The sequence below is a fragment of the Crinia signifera genome, chromosome 7 (genome assembly GCF_055691185.1).
Source record: "Crinia signifera chromosome 7, ASM5569118v1, whole genome shotgun sequence".
In the NCBI taxonomy this organism is placed as follows: Eukaryota; Metazoa; Chordata; class Amphibia; order Anura; family Myobatrachidae; genus Crinia; species Crinia signifera.
The window spans coordinates 141,374,027-141,396,156 of NC_139223.1; the positions used below are offsets into that span (position 1 = coordinate 141,374,027).

Below are 22,130 nucleotides of genomic sequence, written 5' to 3' on the forward strand. Positions count from 1 at the left end.
GCAGGATAGTGCGACCAGTCACTATTGGCTACATTCTGTATGTATTATGTTACTTTGCGTGATGTTTTGTGTATGTTTTCTTTGTTTTGTTTTCCTGCATTAGGAAGGAAGAGCTACTGTAAACCAGGATACTCGACTGGACAATAGAGTCATTGATTTAAGGGTAAGGATTGAATTCCAGTGCAAGTCCTATTTCATTGTACATTTATTCTGACAAACAAACTTCCACCACAGTAGTTAGTTACCTCAGGACAGCCCTGCATATCATGTCCCCTGCACTAGGAACACGGACGTTGCTCAAAGTGCCTCAAAGATGCCATTAGCATGTAGTGATAAGAGAGGTTCGGCCAACAACATGGCTGCAGCCACTGTGTGTGTGTAGACACCAGTGTACGTTAATTGAGTCTGGAACATGCACTAGAGGCACTTTAGGTGCAGTGTGTGCTGCCACTGTCTGGTAAGTAACATTTAGCAAACTCACAGACTAGCTGATTTTATTGTGCCAATAGGACAAACAGCATGAAGAGATAGGATCTTTCATTGCTGCTTGGCAAATATTAAGAGCTTTGTCTGTGGTCACAGACTGATCTAAAGTAACACTAGAAGACAGGCTGGCTACTCGGCCAAATGTCCTCATCATGAGACCCTTGCTCACTCATCCGCGCAGTAATTGTGTAATCTTCACTCAATAATCCTTTTGTTTCTCCTGCACAACATAAGATAATAAAAAAAATAAGCGTGTTCTGTAGAAGTAGGCCAAAATGAGTGATATATTAGTACTTTAAAACAAAAATAAAAATTAAGAAAAGTAACTGGATAACAGATTAAGAAAATTCTTTTGAAAATAATACATTACGGTCATATATTTATTTGTTGGAACTGGAGTAGAACCCAAGGCCTGGTTTCATGCATAAAATAAGCGTTGTTTTTTCTACTGTGCACAAAAACACATACTGTTGTGCCCATTGTGACGTTTCTTGCCAAATCACTTGACTTGTGCCTTGTTGTTTTTAAAAGACTGAAATTGGCAGGGGTGTGGAAAACATGCATTACAGTAATTGCGTGTGGGTGTCTTGTGTTTGAGTGCTTGGAATTGCTCTCTATATAGATGTGGATGCAGCCACAAATACATTTATCAGGAGGCATGTCTGTCCTTAAGATTAATGCTGATGGTGATCATCATCTGTAGAGACCTTCGCATTATTTAAAATTTGCTGTTAAATAAGATCCTCCCTTAAAAGTGATGTCCTTTTATAAGGTTTCTGTTTTATTTAAAAGTTTAGTTTTTTGTTAATGGATGTTTACAGCTCTAGAATCCTTATTAAAGTTAAATGAGGGGTGGGTCTCTTTCTAATGGTGGAGGACAGTTTATTATGTGTAATAATCTGTTCTGTCCACTCGACTCGCAGTAAGTAAACCAGTGATTTTTAACCTTTTTCCACTGACTGCACACGGACCAAAATTGTCAAGACACACCGTCATTCCCCCCAGGGTGAAAAACACACAATGGGTCCCACAGGGAAAAAAGACCCTTTGCTGCTTACAGACTGAAGGGGTAAATACATAGACAGACTGCTGGCTTAGTGCACCAAGTGATTTTGATAGGCCAAATACATAGAGACATGTGGCTAGTCAAAATTGCCATGCCTGCTCTGTTTATATCGCCGGGCGATAGTGGCGCCATGGGACCGAACATTGCTATCACTGGCAGTTTACACACTGCAATTTTGGTTAACCTTCTAGACCAGGCATCTCCAACGTTGGCCCTCCAGATGTTTTGAAACTACACATCCCAGCATGCTTTGCAATAGTTTTAGCATTCTCTAATAGCAAAACTGTGGCAAAGCATGCTGGGATGTGTAGTTTCACAACATCTGGAGGGCCAACGTTGGACATGCCTGTTCTAGACAAATTTATCTAGTCAAAATCATCTGGCCAAATCACACTGTGTGTACATGGCTTTAGTTCATTTCAAAGTAAGCATCACGACACATTTTCAATTCTTTCAATTCTAGAAGGTATACTGTACATTAATATATGAAAGGTTTTGCAGCTTAATAAAGGCCAGGAATAACTTTAAGGCTTGTTGATTTATCTGAAATAACATAACACCTGCACAGCTGTGAGTAACACAAGCCTTTGATCTCCTCGCTGTGAGACTGAGTCAGTGGCACGCTGTAAACAGGAAGAAAAAACACTTGCTATTATTTGCACGTGCTTCAAAATAAATGTATATTTTGCCTTAGCGCAAGCTCCTTTGAAATATTGTTCTGCTCCAGTGAATACATCTGCCAGGAGACCGCTTCTGCAGTCTGCTCACTCTTACAGTAGCTGGAACCCGACACAGAGGAAACTGTTGTGCACACATCTCCCTGGGTTTCATGTGGTTATTATCTGTGTTTAAACAAAGTCATATATTCTGGCCTCACAGTGTGTATAGAAAGTGTCTCCTCAGTAGTTTCCTCCACATACTGTGTTCGGGGGATACCAAATAATCATGCTACGCTCCGTTGAAGCGGGTCTTTCCTCTCATTGTGAGCAAGGGTCAAACAATAACGGCAAAAAATGTTTATTTACTCAGGGAATGGGATAAAATATTCACAGGCTTTTGTACAAAGAATATCGAAATAGATGTGTTAAATGACAAGAGGTCCAAACTTCAAAATTTGGGATATAGGAGTACAACAATGACAGAGGCAGAGTTGGCTGTAGTAGACTGCAAGCAGACCAATGGGTCCTTTTTTACCGTTTTATTCATCTCTTGTCTATATACAGTACAGGCTGCAAATTTGTGGGCTGAACCAATGGGGTTATTCAGATTCAATCGGTCCCCCGTGCGTTCGCTGTGCCTCACAGCACTGAGCTCAGGGGTTTAATTCCCACTATGGCTCCGTGCTTGGGTGGGTTTCCTCCCACAATCCAAAAATATATACTGGTATGCTCCTAACAGCAAACAAAGTGCGTACATGTGTTTAGGGCAGTCTGGGTGGACCACGATGTTCTGGTTTACATAAAATTTGGTGCAATTTATTAAGGGTAGTGGAGTTTCTCCTGCCTACGATGCCATCAAGAAAACTTCAAATACCCAAACAGCCTTCTGCCTCCATGACCAGTCCGTTAGCCCATATTTATGCATAAATAGACCACTGTTGTTATATCATTTGTTTTAATGAATTCCCCCATATACAGTAATTATGGACTTTGTAATGTAGAGTGTTTGGGGGGGGGGTTCTCATATAATTTGGAGCACCAGGTACTATATGGTCAAACTCACATACTCACTATGCAGCAACCGATACTGGTTCGATCTTGATACACATCCCTGTGTCATCAGAATCAAATGTAGAAATAGTCTCGTCCCTCCCTCCCTGCCAGCATATGTCAGCACCACGCCGGGTGGTCACCAATATCGAATCGAGATCGGCGGCCTCCAGAACGGCCCTGTGTATACACACCTTTTTAGTTACAATACAACAATAGTCCAATACGCGCTAACAACATAAAATGTGATTTAGTATGTATTTATAGCAGCCAAAACACTAGATTTCCCTGAAGGATGAGAAAAAGACAATGTATACAACAGTAGTATAACACCTTTAGTTATGTTTAACTGTGATTACAGTCCTTTCACGTCAATCTCCGCTATTACCCTGCTTATTATATGATCAGTGCTCCTCACAGTGACCGAAGGAGGGAGCGCTTAGTGTTTGATATGAATAGAAATAGCTTACTTTACAATTTGGAACAGGGTGCTTCTGTATGAGGTGCAAAATGCTACAATATCTTGTTCACACGGTGGAAATTTATTTTCAGTTGGCTCTCTCTATATTTGTCTGCATCTGTTTAGATGATGGTTTTTCATGTGTAGGAGGTAAATATTAAGCACCTGCAGTTTCCCGTTACCACCAGTTACAGATCGCTGCAGTAACTACTGCTTTCACTTAATGGTTTTTTAGAAGTGGGTTGAAAGTCGATTTATTGAATCATTTTGCAGTCTGATAAACCACAACAAGTGACTTTCTATAGTCTCCCCTTATTCATTTTCAGTGTGGTAGGTTAACTAAAATCGCACCTTCAACAATTTTTCTGCTTATGTCATATGTATAAACATAGTAGCTGGCTTGGGAGACTAGTTCTGTTGGGCTGGGAAGCCTGCAAGCACCCTGCCAATAAGACAACATGTAGATACTAACTCAGCGGGTAATTATTACTTAATCACTGTCCGCTGTCTATTCCCCCATTCTAATACATTCTCTTTGTATTTAAATGAGAAAATTACCAGAAAACATGCCGTGCTTTCGCAGCTTACAGTCCCCAAGAGTACACATATGCAAACACCCCTGGCTATTATTTCTTGGTGTCTAATTGTTTAACACCTTTCATAGAGGTTGAGAGGAGCATTCAATGGAAAACTAAATCATTATGGATTTGCATACATTTAAATGAGGGCGCACATCTATTAGAGGACCATAAGATCAGTTAACACATTAATTTATGCATTAGACTGGGTTCCTTTTCGTTCCCACGGCAGTATGTTAGCAAAGTCTCCTCATCTCTGCTTATCTGTCCTAATTACAATCATTTTCCCCAAATAAGGCTTCACTGCTGTTCCAATAATGGAACTCTGATGAGGTTCTCTGCTATTCCGAGAAAAGCAAGTTAATCTGGTCATCTTGTCAACATATTGATGTAAAGAGATAAACTAGCAAAAGCAATGCTTTGCCTGCTTAGAAATCCCAAATATAGGAACTTATGTGCTATGTCTCGGAGAGCGGTAAAAGTGGAAATAGACCAGCCAATCGGCTCCTAACTGCCATATTACAGGCTGTGTTCGAAAAATGACAGGGGCTTGGCGGTGGGTACTTTGGAGGCGATTAAGGATCGCTCCTATTGATCTGAATTCGGCCCCATCCCCGATGTCCCGGTTTACGCATGTACAAACTCCAGCATTGAGCGGCTTTGTCGAGTTACACACTGGCCGAGCCGTTCATTGTGAGGAGGTAAGGCCAGGTGCACAAAAGGTGGTGGAGCAGGGTAACGCCCAGCGTTTTATGGGCATCCCCGTGTAAACGCTGGGTGTTCCCCTGGGAACACAGTCAGGCTGATGCCTGGTGGGGGGGAGATCAGGCGGCGGACTCCGACGGAAATAAGTCAGTTTAGATTGACTTTTACTTCCGATGGGGAGAGAAATCATTCGATGGTTGGCGACCATCTCCCAGTCGGGGGAGGGGGGGCATTTGACCTAGCGGTGGGTGGCATGAAGCTGCTTAATAAGCCGCGAACAACCTCTGCTTAGCAAGCGGTACTGAATTAGGCCCTTTTGTCTCTCTCCAAGGCATGGTACATAGGCCTTATAATACAGTATTTTCATAAACTTTTATACCATGGTCATTTTGATCAATAACTGAATTACTAATACGTTTCTAATGCAGCACTAGGTGTCTACAAGTCCCATCTTGCTGGACAAGCAGCGGTTGCCTATTATTGATTTGTGAATAATGTGTTATTTTCCTCTCGCTTGCGGTTTCTGTGTTGACTCTGTTTTGAACAGACTCTTCTGATCTGAGATCAGGAGATTACGTCAGTCATGTAACTGAGACAGCTTGTGTGTAGCAAAAGTTCAACCGATGTTAACCTCAATTATAAATAGGGAAGTGTAAAACTTTCTGACGTGTATGAAAAGAAGTAAATAAGGTTTAAGCGTGTTCTGCGTGACTATCTGGTGGTGTGGGAAGTTTATCAGCAGTCTTGTGGTCATGGTCTGTCTATCCAAAAGAGAAGATGAGGTGAAAGTCTTCTTACGGTGTATAAAGATTAGTGTGTTACGTGGCATGTCATCTCAATGACATCACTCAGTTTTGCTAATTGAATATCTCAGTGGAGGTGTGGCTAGCATCCACACTGCACGATCTTCTATTCCCACAATATCTTCTGAAGAACTCTGTCCTGAAATAACGAACAGACTAGAATTCATGTTCTCAAGAGGTTTAACTTCTGAGTAACCATGCTTTGTTTAACTTCTGAGTAACCATGCCCCCCCCCCCCCCCCCCCCCTCGTGTGTCAGGGGTTTGGCCTTTCGGGACCCACCAGTTACGTCAGGAGACTCTGGCTGCACTGCCGATTCCTCTTCAATGAGAGGAGCCAGCATTTTTGTGTCACTCCCTGGAAGAGTGACACCGGGTGCTGGCCGAATCCTGGTGTCACCTCTTATTGTTAAAAAATAGAATGATTTTCGGTTTTCCATTAGTGTGGCTGCATGAGTTTGACAGAGCTGCTTGCTGTGTAATTATGTCTGATCGCTGCTTCTATTCATTTTACAGACATCCACGAGTCATGCTGTGTTCTCCCTGCAGTCTGGTGTATGTCAGCTATTCCGCGAGACTCTAAGCAGAAAAGGATTTGTGGAAATACAGACTCCCAAAATTATATCTGGTGCGTAATAATCTAACCGAATGTGTAATGCAGAGTCACAGCTGCTCTATTTAAGAAACTAATAATAATAAGTGTAGGTATTCTATAAGATGAAAGGCTGGAAAGGACGATAGCCCGTCTGTCTTAAAATAAAGTAATTCCATGCAAATAATTTCTAAATTGGGCAAAATCTCAACTGACACTGAATTTTCCACACATGGATAGAACCGCGTCAGAAGAGGCATTACTGATTTATGTCAGTCATCAATACCCATTTAGTCCTTAACAGAGTAAATGGGGACAACCAAAGTAAAATGCTTCTCCTAAAGCTTCCAATAAAGACATTGTTATATGGACGATTTACCGGTATACTGATTAGATAGTGTATTTCATGGCATTCACCAAGAATGGATTAAATTGTAGCGATGTTCCTCAAACTTTGATTGTTTTGTTTTTCTTTATCTACACCCAAAGTACAAGTAACCACATTGAGTATATTGTTAGAGACCAGTTTGGATTCAGAAGAATTGTGCCAAGCAGTAAAAAAAAAATAAAGTAATGGTTGAAATCATTTATGACTTCTTGGGATCTCAATTTGGTAATAAGTCTTATAAATTGTGTGAAGTTTCTGTGAGGTGGATAAGAAGCGTAAGGTCCATACACACTTGGCGATTATGCCCAGCGTGTATGGACAGCGATGATCACTATCATCGCTGTAAGGAAAGCCGCTCAGTGCATACACACTGAGCGGCTTTCCCTCTGCCCGGCTCCTTTAGGGAGGGGGGGTGCAGCTTTGCAGAGCGCAGCGCTCTGCAAAGCTGTCCTCAAAGCCGCTCGTCTGCTGGTATTACCAGCAGATGAATGGCTTTCCTGGCGACGATGCGGGAGTGCACAGCAGTACTCACCGCCGGGCCATACACACTGGCCGACTTTTAGCTGAAAGCCGCTCAAACTGGGTGTATTGGGCAGCTTTCAGCTCAAAGTCACCCGTGTGTATGGGCTATGACAGTGGTTCCCAAACTTTGTGCCTAGGCACCCTGGGGTGCCTTGGGTTGATGGTCCAAGACCAATTCATATAATTTATATTCAATGTAACAGACAAAATCAGTGCTTGTGTCCATCAATGTGTAAAAATAGAAGAAAATCCTGTTCCTTACCACATAACTGACCAAAAGGATGACATATAAACACGATTTACTTAATTTAATATTTGTTTATGTATTTTGCAATAAGAAACATTTGGCCTAGGGGTGCCTTAAAAAAATGTTGATGCTCTAGGGTGCCGGGAGAAAAAAAATTTGGGAACCACTGGGCTAAAATGTTCTTGGTGGGGAACCTTTCTTGAATATAGCTCAGGATAAAGTAACCTTAAGAGCCAGTCCATCATTTCCTGAAGTTGGTACAATCTCTTCATATCCATCAGGAGAGTGTATTCACAATCAGTGAATAAAACAGAAAATGAATGTTCTCTAGATCTTGTAAGAGCAATCCCAATCTATGTACCACAACACAGTCCCCTTAGGATTGGGACAGTTCTCTGTTCTTCTGAAGGAACCATGGGAAGTTCATGCCCTTTAAAAGCAGACTCTTTACAGATGGATTACAGAAGTAACCATAGATACTTACTAGAACAGTGGTGTGAAACTCATGGCCCTCCAGCCGTTTTAGAACTACACGTCCCATCATGCCCTGCCACAGATTTTATATAACAGATTGCACAGACTGTGGCAGGGCAGGCTTGGGCATATTGTTCCACAACAGCTGGAGGGCCATCAGTTTGACACTACTGTACTAGAATAACAGACCAGAGTAACCAATAGTACTTCGAGCATGCTCTACCAGGGCACTGGCTACTGCGTAGGAGATCTGCATCCATCCATAGCGTTTCTAGTCATTATCAGTTAGATATTCGGTACAGGCTCTCCTTTTGGGAGTTTCTACACCGACTTAACATAAAACATTTAATATGCAGCACATCATTTATGCGTCTTAGTATTTTTGTTTCTCCCCCTGAGGGTTTAGTTCAGTGGTTCTCAACCTTGGTCCTCTAAAACCCCCAACAGTTCACATTTTTCAGGTCACCCAGCAGGTGCACATGTGTACTCATTACTCACTGACACATTTTAAATGATCCACAGGTGGAGCTAATTAAAATCACTGGAGATCTGGAAAACGTGCACTGTTGGGGGTCCTTAAGGACCGAGGTTGAGAGCCACTGGTTTAGTTGACCCATCCCTTTACAATAGCTGCCATGGTTATTAAAGAAGAATATGGTGGAATATGCTCACCGGATAACTACTTATAAATATCACAGCACGCGGTATTCCCATACAGTATATACCACCTGTTTTGGAAAAAGTTTGTGTCTACCTATCTGGTATGGACCGGAACCCATAGGTTCCTAAACTTGGCCTCCAATTCACCCTAACAGTCCAGTTTTTAAGGACATACATGCTTGAGCACAGGTGAATTAATAAGTAACTCAGCCAATTTGATTTAACAATCGATATCCTTAAACTGTCCTTAAATTACTTGAGGACTGAGTTTAGGAACCGCTGCCATGTAGTAGGTAGCAAATCTACTTGCACAGATGTGTCACCGTTGTGTTTACCAACGTACGGCTTTCCCATATGCTTGCAGCACTTATAGTTTTAATTACAGTATAACTGCAGGAATAAGGGAATTTCCCACAAGAGACGTCCCTGCTGGTATTGCTTTGGGAATAAACCCGTGATTCAGTCTACATGCCTTCTCCTGTTGCATGAAAGTATCCATAACTCATCTTGTCAAGCATTAAGTTCCCTTTATTAGTTTTCATTTCTATTCCACGGCTTTATAAAATGACTAGGTAAACAAGATCCCACGGGCTCATACTATCTAAAACATAAACTTAACTGCCCTTTGAGAAATGTATGGAGAAGATAAATGATGCTAGAAAGAATCAGGAAAACACTCCTAGATAAAGTTTTAAGTTCGGTTATCCATAACATGAGTCTCATTGTGCATTTATTTTGCTCTTCCAGCTGCCAGTGAAGGAGGAGCCAATGTGTTTACGGTGTCCTACTTTAAAACCAGCGCCTATCTAGCCCAGTCACCACAGCTCTACAAGCAAATGTGTATCTGTGCCGATTTTGAGAAGGTGTTTTGTATTGGGCCAGGTAAGAGTTAAACAGCACTGTCCGTCAAATTCACCTTGAAATATTTCAAATTCCAGTGAAAGATGAGGAATATTATTACACTGTCGTCAGACATAATCATATAGTGATATAAGAATTAAATGACAATATGCTGAACATTTGTATTCCGTGTAATCCTAAACTCTGCGCATTATTAGCAATACTAGCTCACAGGAATAACTCTAAAGTTAAATATTTGCAGCTGTTCTGCAGCAATGAAAAAGAGGATTGCTTGGGCCATGAAGCACCGCCAGTGGACTACTTAAGATGGAGTATAGGGCTCATTGACCAATGAATCATATTTTGAAATGTTTGGTTCATTACACCGGGTCATGGAAGGCAATCAGGTAGTGGAAAGAATGGTTCCTCAGTGTATGGGATTTATTTGCAAGCCACTACTTCACTTCATGTGTAAGCCTGAACTTGATAAGGACAATGCTTCCTGCAACACTGTTAAGCTGGGTACACATATATACAATTGTCGGGCCGTTCTTCCGTTCTGGGTCGGACAGCCGTTCAATTGTATATGTGTGTACGCTGTCCCGTACGAGCGATAAACGGCAAAAAACTGTCTTGACCGTCCATACTCGGTCGGTCGATGGTTCTTTGCAGTTTAATTTTCATCCGACAGGACGGCCTCATATCGGAACAAAAGTGCAGTGTGTACGCACGTTCGATCGATATGCTGCCGTCCTTGCGACTATACTGCTAAAGCTGGAACGCCCATGTGGGCGTTCCATAGCTGCATAATCTCTCCTACAGATATAGTTACAAAATAATAAGTACATTGCATTCAGAACGCACACATGAATAAATCATGTGTGGAGGTGACAGGGTTAATGTAGTTCACGGAGCAGCGGCTCCGCTGCTCATGATATATCAGGCTGTCACAACATAAAGGAATTTGAGAGGCACAAGCAGACCGACAATAGCCCTTAAAATGAAGGATAATACAAGGCACAGTTGCTAATATTTCAATATGCATTACATAATGTGACACACGGAGCACCAAACTTCTATAAAGCCGGGTATGCGAGTATAGTCAGTTTACGGTAGTCACCCTGTAGTCGCAAACTTCTATAAAGCCGGGTATGCGAGTATAGTCAGTTTGCGGTAGTCACCCTGCCAAACTTCTATAAAGCCGGGTATGGGAGTATAGTCAGTTTGCGGTAGTCACCCTGTAGTCGCATACCCGGCTTTATAGCAGTTTGGCAGGGTGACTACCGCAAACTGACAAGTCGCATACCCGGCTTTATAGAAATAATGAACTACAATATTTCAAATGGGGATTAGTGCAGCGCTCTGCTCCTAGGTGTATGTGTGTGGGAATAAGTTGAGTGGTACAGTGTTGTTTAAAACTTTTACTTCAAAAATAATTCAGATACAATACAGTGTAGATACAAAGTATAACATATACAAAATTCATACAAATTAACGTTTCTGTGGGGATTGTAGTAAGCAAGAAGTAGCAGAATGAAAATGTCTGTCTGTCACAGAAGGCTGCGACACAGTGCTTCCTTGCTTCCTTGCTCTCTTACTACTGGGATTTCTGGGGGGCACTTTATGGGTTGGTGCTGGGTGGGTTGGGGTATCAGGGTGACAGAGTCCAGTAACGGTGCACGGTGGCGGCGTCCCGCTCGTCCGTGATAATTAGTGCGGTCCTATGCGCTTGATGGTTGACAGCGGTAACGGCAGAACATCAGCACCGGCCGAGATGCGACCAACAACAATCTGAATTATTTTTGAAGTAAAAGTTTTAAACAACACTGTACCACTCAACTTATTCCCACACACATACACCTAGGAGCAGAACGCTGCACTAATCCCCATTTGAAATATTGTAGTTCATTATTTCTATAAAGCCGGGTATGCGACTTGTCAGTTTGCGGTAGTCACCCTGCCAAACTGCTATAAAGCCGGGTATGCGACTACAGGGTGACTACCGCAAACTGACTATACTCCCATACCCGGCTTTATAGAAGTTTGGCAGGGTGACTACCGCAAACTGACTATACTCGCATACCCGGCTTTATAGAAGTTTGCGACTACAGGGTGACTACCGTAAACTGACTATACTCGCATACCCGGCTTTATAGAAGTTTGGCAGGGTGACTACCGCAAACTGACTAGTCGCATACCCGGCTTTATAGAAGTTTGGTGCTCCGTGTGTGTCACATTATGTAATGCATATTGAAATATTAGCAACTGTGCCTTGTATTATCCTTCATTTTAAGGGCTATTGTCTGTCTGCTTGTGCCTCTCAAATTTAACTGCGGGACCAGACCGGCATTTCTATACTGAAGTTTAGTAGACGCGTACCCCGTCACTTTTGTTTAGGTTCTGTACTCACGCCTCTTTGTTTTGGTATGCCCTTAACCCAGCCCATTATGATAATTTTGTTCATATATATCGTGTCAAAAGCCCAAATCGAGAGAGTGTGTACGGTGGTACAATCTTTTTCTTGCGACTGTTTGGACGGGAGTACATCGGACGTCGCAAGTAAAATTGTACAGGTGTGTACGCGCGTGATCGGCTGTTGTTTGTGGACGGTCCGACGGGAGTACAGTCGGCCAAACGGTTGGATTGTATATATGTGTACCCAGCTTTAGGAAGAACTTGCTGAACAATGGGCCTAATTTCGCAAGAGTAGCAGATCCCCCCCTAATGCTAATTTGTGCATGCGTGGGCTCTTAGACTGCAATCACCTCTTTCCAAAAGCAACCGCAGTTTAAGGGCAAATGCATCACAGGGGAGCGACCCGGTGTGTGGGAAAAAACCCTCCCCCCCCCCCCCCTGCTTGTTACTGCTGCGTACTGAATTAGGCCCAATATCTGATTTCTATTTTAGGAAGAAATACCACTAATGTGTTTAGTGGTTATATCTGCAATAGATGGCTACTTTGAGAAGTCAAAAAATCACATTTAATTTTGTTAAAGTGATTTTGTGTTTTTACGATTTCTGTATCGTCGACTGTTTTTGTTCTTTACTTTAATTTCAAAGTAGATTAAGACATTAAACGCCATAAATTTCAATAAAAATCACAAAAAATGTGAGTGAGCTGAAATTGGTCACCTTTAACTTGTATGTATAGTATAGTATACAAGAAGAGTTTAAATCTCTGTTAAACTAGTAGTCTGTGTCTCCTGCATTTGTTTAGGCTGAAGAGACACAAGAGTTTCAAAGTAGGACAGATGGAAGTTCATGGACTGTGGTGCATGCAATATATCACATACAGAAGGGCCGCATGGAATACGGTGGATGGCCATACACTGTTGCAACTTCTCGCAGTACTGTATGGCCACGTTAACAGATTAAAAATTGTTTGGGTACTTGTTTCCTAGAACGGCGCCCAAGATTTTGATCTTAGGCATCGCAAGGAAAAAAATTGCGTCGGTCGCATCGCATGCGGCCAAAAAAATCACATGCGATGCAACCGCCGCGATTACCGCGATTTTACATAGGGAACAATGTTAAATGGCCCAATTGACCCGATTTTACATAGGGAACAATGTTAAATGGCCCACAGACCCCAAATACCCACCCTGAAGTGTGAAATGACCCCCCCAATTGTTAACGCCACCCCACGATCAACGTCAACCCGAAGCGTGGCGAGCGCAGCGGTACGCGTCCTCCGACCTTTTCATACCCCCACTATCCACGTCGGCCTGGAGTTGAGAATAGAAAGTGAGCGGACGCGGAACACGCTCCCGAAGCGTGGCGAGTGCACACGGATTACTTAACATGTATTCCGCGGGGCTCGCTGCGCTCGCCATGCTTCGGGCTCGTATTCCGCGTACCCTCGCTGCGCTCGCCACACTTTCTATTCTCAACTCCATGGATAGTGGGGGTATGAAAAGGTCGGAGGACGCGTACCGCCGCCCCTCGCGGGCTCGCTGCGCTCACCACGCTTCGGCTTCACGTTGATCGTGGGGTGGCGTTAACAATTGGGGGGGGCCATTTCACACTTCAGGGTGGCTATTTGGGGTCTGCGGGCCATTTAACATTGTTCCCTATGTAAAATCGGGTCAATTGGGCCATTTAACATTGTTCCCTATGTAAAATCGGTAATCGCATCGCATGCGATTTTTTTGGCCGCATGCGATGCGACCGACGCGATTTACATTTTACCATGCATTTCTATGTAAAATCGCGGACATCGCATCGGTCGCATCGCATGCCACAATGGCATGCGATGTACATGCGATGCCTGCGATGGGCGCCGTTCTAGGAAACAAGTACCATTGTTTGTATAGCCTGATGCTTTGCCTTTTATTGGCACTGCTCATAGTGGAGCAGAAGAGCTAACTTAGTCCGCCGGGCATTCTATATATAGCAATGGGACAAAACAGATAAACTTGCATAACGTTAATGTGTGGAATGGCTAAAATATAAATACACTTGTCCCACACATACACAATAGGTCCCTTATGGGATGCGGCATTCTGTATACCAGCATGGAGTCCCGACTGCTAAACAGTAAGCATATGGGCAGCGCTAGTGTGCCCCCGGGAAAGGGTGTGGGGTTTGGTTTAGCCACTATTGGGGGCTTAGGCTGTAGGTGGGGGTAAGGGTTAGTCACTTAAAAGGGAGGGGTAGGATGCAGAGTGGGTGAGAATAAGGTTTAGATGGTGGGGTATGGGTGCTAGGTTTAGGCACTGGGGTAGGGTTAGGGTCAGGCTGCTGGAGGAAAGGGTAAGGTTTTTTTTTTTGGGGGTGGGGGGGGGGATTGGGGTGAGTATACTTACTTGATCCATGTCAAGGTTTCCCTCCTTTGAGATGTTGGCATTGGTATTCTGACCACCATTCGTCAGTATGTATCCCATCCATTATATATGTCCTAAGCTCCCCTATCAGGGTTATATGATATTACCCCTTTGACATAAGCTTTGGGGGTCTTTTGGCCAGGTGTAAATAGATCGTCACACTGGTATACTAAAGCATTACGCAAAAGTTGTTATACCTACATGGAACATATACCTTATAGCTGTCATTTAGAATTGTTTTAACTGTTCTTGTGTCGAAAATATTAGAGAGGGACTTGGCGCCCTCTCATGGACTCTCTTTGTTACTGCAAAAGTCCATTTTATCTTTGATATGTGCTTATACCATCTGACTGTCTGTCCCCAGACTAAATTTCAGTCTGGGGATTTTGTCGCCTATGGACTGACTATACTGTAAGTGTGCAGCTTTTGTCTCAGTCACAAGTTAATGGGTCTAAAATAGCAATAGTTTTGTAATCCTATGTTGGGCGTATTGAGCTTATTTATAACCTCATCAAAAGGAATATTTAATGCCGTATTACACAGAGAGTACAAGTTAATTTGTTATTAGTAAGGGTCTCTACTTTATAATTAATTGCACAGAAAGGAAGTTTTATATACATTTTTTATTATCATGAAAGGGCATCCGATTTTTCCAACAAACGGCATTATTAAATGCAGTTTCTGCCTACTAGTCATTCCTGCATGAGTGCCTGGGCTTCATATGAACTGCCTTTTCCTGGTGACTGACCGAATATCTGTCTGTTCTGCAGTATTCCGTGCTGAAGATTCTAACACCCATCGGCATCTGACGGAGTTTGTCGGTCTGGATATTGAGATGGCATTTAATTATCACTATCATGAAGTTGTGGATGTGATCGCAGACACACTGGTGCAGATATTTAAGGGATTGCAGGAAAGGTAATAAAATTTAATCCGCGGTCAATAATGCAATTTTACACTAAAATCCCGGATCTGACCCGGTATTTGGAACCCCCCCCCCCCCCCCCCCCCCCCCCCTGACACTGCGGTCAGGCGGTTGAGCACTTCCCATTGGTCTAAACTGGAGCCAGGTTGGATGACCTGTCATACCAGATTACACCGCCGCACCGACTTGGGTAGGATTCACAGGGTTTTTGCCTCGGTGTAAAAGGGGTACAGAGGAAATAATAGTGGTGACATAGCATCCAGTTCTGTCCACTATGTTCGTGCGTCTAAGCCTTAATATGTTACTGTACCTGACACATACTAAATTATTATAAAGAACCATGTTTTGGGGGGGGGGGGGGTTTGCATGCAGGGCGAATACTGGCTGCTTTTGCATGTAACCCACACATGCTGAACAGGTTTTTATTTTACACTGCAATTTTGATTTGCAAGGAGTGCAATTTTTCATTATTTTTTTGCACCTACTCACCCGTAACTCTCTGCACATCTTACATATGTCCCACCTGCAGTGCAAAATGGTTTTACCCCATGTACAATGTTATTTGCTATTTTTCACTTTAACCTTTTGAGTGCCAAGTGAATTTGTCAAAATAGGTGTGAAAATTGACAAGCAATCATTTTTTTATTAATCATAATCACCTGTAATGTTTACCTTTATATAGGAAATATAATCTTTTTTTACACATCAATTTTTTATTTGAAAAAATAAATAAATAAATAAATATATATATATGTTTCAAAAAATAAGACACCAGAGCATGTGACTATTTTAATAATGCATGAGAGTGATAAGTGTTGAGAAAAATTTTCACAAAAGACTTTTACAAATATAACTTTTTCACGGCTTTTCTTATGCAGTATACAAAAAAAATAAAATTATTATACAGCCTAGAGTGTGGCAGCCCAATTCTCTATGTGCGGACTTGGTTGATCGGATAGAGATTTTTTTTTTTATTTTTTTTGGGGGGATAGGATGGGGGAACACTAGGTTGAAAGACAAGGGTTCAATTAATATACAAATTATTTAAAAAGTGTCACAAAGGTTAAGAAACTGTTTTGAGGTACTTAGCTCGCTATATGATTTTTTTAGCTCAAAAAAGTCCTTTCTGGGATCTGAACTGAAGAACAGGGTCTCAGCTTGGCGGCTTGGAGAATTTGTGTGGGGTCCCAACGCGTTTCGTCCAAATGTGGACTTCTTCAAGGGGTGATAGTAGGGATATATATATATATATATATATATATATATATATATAACAAATGTGAGCGAAGCTGGCAGTTTTTGCAGATATTTTGAACATCTCTCAGATGTTGGCACTCAAAGGGTTAAATCCCACCTCCGAATCCGTTTAATTATGTCACTTTACCAAGGACTTGCCGTAATATTTTCCTGTAAAAAGTTTACAGCAGTGCAGTTTTCCTGGCACCCTAAAGCTGTGTACACACGGTGCAATATATTGCTCAGCAATGCTCCTGTGACCATTAGGGGGCTGAACATGGGACCGCGCATCCAGCGATTTATTGCCGCAGCACAAACAAATCACTGACAAAATGGTCGATCAGCGACCATATTGCCAGCGATATTGCGCCATGTGTACACAGCTTTACAGTCCAGGTTTCAAGGATATCCATGCTTGTGTACAGGTTAGCCAATTAGGACCTCAGTCCAATTAATTATTTGTGCTCATCCACGGATGGATATTCTTAAAACTTGGACTGTAAGGGTGCCTTAAGGACAGAGTTTGGGAACCACTGATGTACGGGCAAACGAGGGGTGCTGGTACCAAGCAGAAGAAAAAGGGAAGGAGCCATGACCAAACACCCTTACTTTAAGAGTAAGAGATACTACAATGCTGTGACTTGTAGTGCCATTCTAAAAAAAGAAAATACAGGTTCACTTTGTAAGCATTAAGAACGCTGATATTCAGAACAAATATAGTAAACTCTGTAGTAGTATCCTCACATGCATGGGACCATTAATGCTTTGGCACCTGATTTCGCTCTGTTTAAATTTAAGTTTAGCCGGTAACAGAATACTGGATGATAATACAAAGATTAACGTTCATGTGTGTTTAAACTGCATTCTTTCACATAACATTCAAATATCAAAAACTAGTGGTTCCCAAACTGTATGCATTGGCACCCTGGGGTGCCCTTTTATACTTGAAGATTTCCTGTGACTTGGAAGCCCAAATGGTCAATGTAATAGGCAAAACAAGTGCTTGTAGCTGCTAATCATAAAATATGTCCAGAAGTAAATCCTGTCTCTCAACATATAACTGAGTCTAAGGATGGCCCTAGTCAATATTTTTTTTCTAATATTCTCAATAAGAAACATTTGGCCTAGGGATGCCGTGAAAAGAATTCCAGTTCTGTAGAGCGTTGTGGCACAAAATAGCCGTGGAACCACTGTTTACCATTACCACATCGCCCTCTAGTGAGCTAAGCCTATATTGCGAGTTAAGGCTACACAGCATAGAAGGAATTAATGTTTGTAGGCCTATGGGCCCACGCCTTTTAGGAGCCTCATTACAACAGATAACATTAATATAGATTTGATCCTGAAAGAAAATTGCATTCAAACTTCCCTACATTTTTTTCCGGAAAATAGAAATAAATTAATCAACCCAAAGAATAAATGAAAACTTTACATTAAAGACTTTATAGAGAAAATACTGTGTTAATGTAATGTACCCATTAAGAGATAAATTAAAGACATCAGATTCTCATTAAAGTTTCCAGATCGTAAACTGTTGATTGGTAAAATTAAAAACGTATTAGGAGATCATTTGTGCAGAGATTTCAGTTTCCTAGCTTCCTCCACTTGGTTTCATCCAGCACTGGTCAGCAGCATCAGACAGTGGTCTCATATAAGAGCTGGATATTAATACAGGTTGAACATCCCTTATCCAAAATGCTCGGGACCACGACCGGACAAGGGATTATTCCGGATTTCGGAATATATATTTGGTACTTGTGTATTATCACGGCGCCCACTACAGCATTTGCGTAATGGGCTATTCAGGGTAGTGAAATCGCATCGCATCACATGCCATTATTGTATGGCATGCGATGAGATACGATGCGATTTTCCTAGGTAATGTATTCAGTGCTCTCTGTCAATGAATACATTACAAAAATCGGGTCCGATAAAAAATTGCATCGCATGCCATTATTATATGGCATGCGATCAGATATCGGTTCCGATTGCACATATAATAATGGCATTTAATGTGCTATACAATAAATTACATATATTGTAATTTATTTAGGCCCCCCACTATCCACGTCATCCCGAAGCGTGGCAAGTGCAGCGGTACGCATCCACCTGACCTTTTCATACCCCCACTATCCACGTCGGCGTGGAGTTGATTTTATATAGTGCACTCGCCACCGAGCCCGAAGTGTGGCGAGCGGGCGTGCAATACATGTAACATAAATACGCGGGTCTCGCTGCGCTGGCCACGCTTCAGGCTCGGTGGCTCGCTGCGCTCGCAACACTATATAAAATCAACTTCACGCCGACGTGGATATTGGGGGTATGAAAATGTCGGGCAGACGCGTACCGCCGCCCCTCGCGGGGCTCACCATGCTTCGGGATAACGTGGATACTGGGGGGGGGGGGGGGTGCGTAAATTAATGACATTATATGTCATTTAATGGTATAGTACATTAAATGCCAATATAACAGGTAAAATCGCATCTCATCGCATGCCATACAATAATGGCATGCGATGCGATTTCACTACATTTGCGTACGTAGTAAAATCGGGCGCCGTGATAATACACAAGTACTATATATTTTTTTACATACTTACCTGGTTCCCCGGCGAACATCCGGATCCGTCTTCAGCGGCATCACCGGTCCCAAGGATGCATTGCACGGTAGCGACGGTGACGTCATTGGCGCACCAGCGCAATGCATCCTTGGGACCAGGGATGCCGCTGAAGATGATTCGGATAGCTGCCGTGGACACCGTGGGAAAAGGCGAGAAATATGTTGTTAAATTCAAATTTGATTATTCCTGACATTTAATAAATTATCTGTAATCTATGGCTTAAGCCTAAGCAGCTTTTTGTGCAAGAGACATGGGTCTAATAACTATAATTGTTCTGTAGATTTCAGACCGAAATCCAGACAGTGTCCAAGCAGTTTCCTTGTGAGCCATTCAAGTTCCTGGAACCCACCCTTCGATTGGAGTACCGTGAGGGCGTTGCCATGCTTCGGGAGGCTGGAGTGGAAATGGGGGATGAAGAAGACCTCAGGTGACGACACTTAATTGCTAGTCACGTTTATTAGTAGATGGTTCTCTTTAAGCAGAAACCATAAAAGAATGTTTGGTTTCTAATCATGTCAGGTTTGTTTTCTCATGCACGAATGTTTGATGAACATTACCCCTGCCCCCCCTAAATGAAGGGGAGCTGTGTTAACACATTTTGTAACATTTTTTCATAATGGTATTTTAATACTCCTTTTAAACCACTCCAGTCGGTGATCATCAGCGACATCTTCTCCTCTAACATTGCTTCACTGAGACATGGGCATCCTTCTCCGATATAGCCAGTGAACTAAGGTTGTCTTAAGGTTCATACACACCTGTGATCCCCGCAGCCACCGATATTTGCGCCGGTGAGATGCCGGCATCGGTGGCAGTGGGGCTGGACCAGGGCGCCATGCTGCATTCTGCATGGCCCTCGTTAATGACCCGTGGGGGCCCGCAATAGTCATCGGGTGCAGCATGCACACAAAATGAACGATATCACTCAGAAGGGCTAAAATGAGCGATACCTGCTATTTTATCAGACCGTGTGTATGCACCTTTATCTGATGGAGAAGATTGATTACTATTCATGTACTCCCTGTGCTAGAACACCAGAATAAAGGTTGCATAATGACTTGTAAACTCATTTGTCTTGCAGCACTCCTAATGAGAAACTCCTTGGACGACTGGTCAAAGAGAAGGTAATTTGAAATGTATTTGCAGTAATCTTAAATTGCGTTTGATTTGCTCAAAATGCATTAGTGGCACTTGGATTGGTGACACCCGGTGCAGCCACTAGCATGTTTGTGTTTTGTGTGTCATCGTCCCCGCACCTGAAAAGTGGGGGTGGCTTTCTGATCAGGGGGCATGGCCTCACAGAAAAACTCAGTTTGTGTCCCTATGGGGACTTGCAGGAAGTCCTCCCAGTTAAATTGCTCTGGGGGTGTTCATAGCATATCATAGGGCCATGAGCCGGGCACTGCAGGATAATGTCACGTGTCTATAACCTATAGAAGTCTTCATAGCTCTTAGGCAATCCTAGTGTTCCTCAAATATAAAGCTGGTCACCAACAGTATAGTATGTTTCTACTTACTTTTATTTTGGTCCTTTGGACTACCACATTTTATATTTGCTACGTCCCTACTCCATTAGATCACAATAGATCAGGATGCAAACGACTATAATTTGAATAATGAATATAATACTCACTTTAGTCCATCTCTCCTGCGATGGAATCCTGTGTAATATGACCAACACATAATACTTTGGTCATTAAATACCGCAGGACCAGCTCCCGCTCCCCCTCTCCTTGGGCTGTATAGACTGGAGGACAGGTTAGCGTTGCCGGCCCTTTCACATTCCATTCACTAAAGCTTCCAAAAATGACGTGGCGTTGTTGCCCATCGTACAAAAATCCGACTTTAGATAACTGTTCTATGTTGCATCCTAGGAAATGATAGAATCTGACTGGTTGATTTGGCAACATGGCCACTTTAGTATACGGGGCTATGTGCGGCTTGGGGAAATATGTGTCTATTTGTTGTTACTGAGGGAGTTTGGAGGTTTTGGGGTAAATTTTCTAAAGCTTTTTAAAATGAAAGGAGGTGATGTTGCCAAATGCATGGTAGGATTTACTGGTCCTTTAAATATCCAGATTGCTCTTAATTTTTTAATTTTTTTTTTGCAATATTCAATGACATCTGTTAAACAAGTTGTGATTTGGTGTTTGTACTGTAGAATAGATGGTATGCTGTAAGTGCTGTATTAGTTTACTTTTGTGGTATTAAGTGACTAACACTGTTACATCTTATTCATTTTTTAGTATGATACAGATTTTTACATCCTTGATAAATACCCCTTGGCCGTGAGACCCTTTTACACAATGCCGGACCCCCAGGACCCAGTGAGTATTGTGTATGGTTTAATATCACTGAAACTTCACAATAAACATCTATAAATAATTCCTTTTATCCATATAAAAGTCCTGTCTAAGTAACTCAATGCGCATACACTATTACAACACTGTATTGTCACCTGCTGTACTTCTCTTACAGACACTGCTCCTATTTCCATGTTTCCTCTCCCTAGTTACCTACTACACACTATCGTCCATGTTTTCATGAACTCCCTACTTCTCTCACAATTTACCTAATCTTATATCTTACACATCCTCCTCCTACACCCCATCCTCTTATCTTCCATCCACTCCCCTGCTTCCCTTCCCGTACTCTCATCCACATCTGCCCAATGGTCCAACTACCACTCCACTCACCAGTTTACTCCCTCCTTTCCCTGTCATCCCACCTTATTTGTATCCTCTCACATTGAACTCCCTCCTTGCCTATCTCCTACAGTTTCTCATTCTAGCTCAGATACTTATCACTACCTCATCATCTTGGCCCTCCAAGTTCATCTTACCTCAATGCTACAACCCAGATAATCTCACCCACATCTCAAAAATTATCTTCCTCTCTCCTTTGTCTTCTGGAGTGCCAGATCTGTCTGTAACAAATGAGGTCCCAACCATGACCTCTTCATTTCCAACACCCTTAATATCATGGCAATTACAGAAAC

At 42.4% G+C, this 22,130-nt stretch overlaps 1 protein-coding gene across 1 annotated transcript in view; it reads left to right on the forward strand.

The window, feature by feature from the left end:
- DARS1 (aspartyl-tRNA synthetase 1) overlaps window positions 1–22,130 on the forward strand; it is an 83,480-nt gene that overhangs the window by 55,532 nt on the left and 5,818 nt on the right. Inside the window, exons 9-15 of the mRNA XM_083153881.1 lie at window positions 104–163; window positions 6,322–6,433; window positions 9,436–9,570; window positions 15,122–15,269; window positions 19,413–19,559; window positions 20,214–20,256; window positions 21,379–21,459. Coding sequence (XP_083010007.1) covers window positions 104–163; window positions 6,322–6,433; window positions 9,436–9,570; window positions 15,122–15,269; window positions 19,413–19,559; window positions 20,214–20,256; window positions 21,379–21,459 — 726 coding nt within the window. The remainder of the gene's footprint in view (window positions 1–103; window positions 164–6,321; window positions 6,434–9,435; window positions 9,571–15,121; window positions 15,270–19,412; window positions 19,560–20,213; window positions 20,257–21,378; window positions 21,460–22,130) is intronic.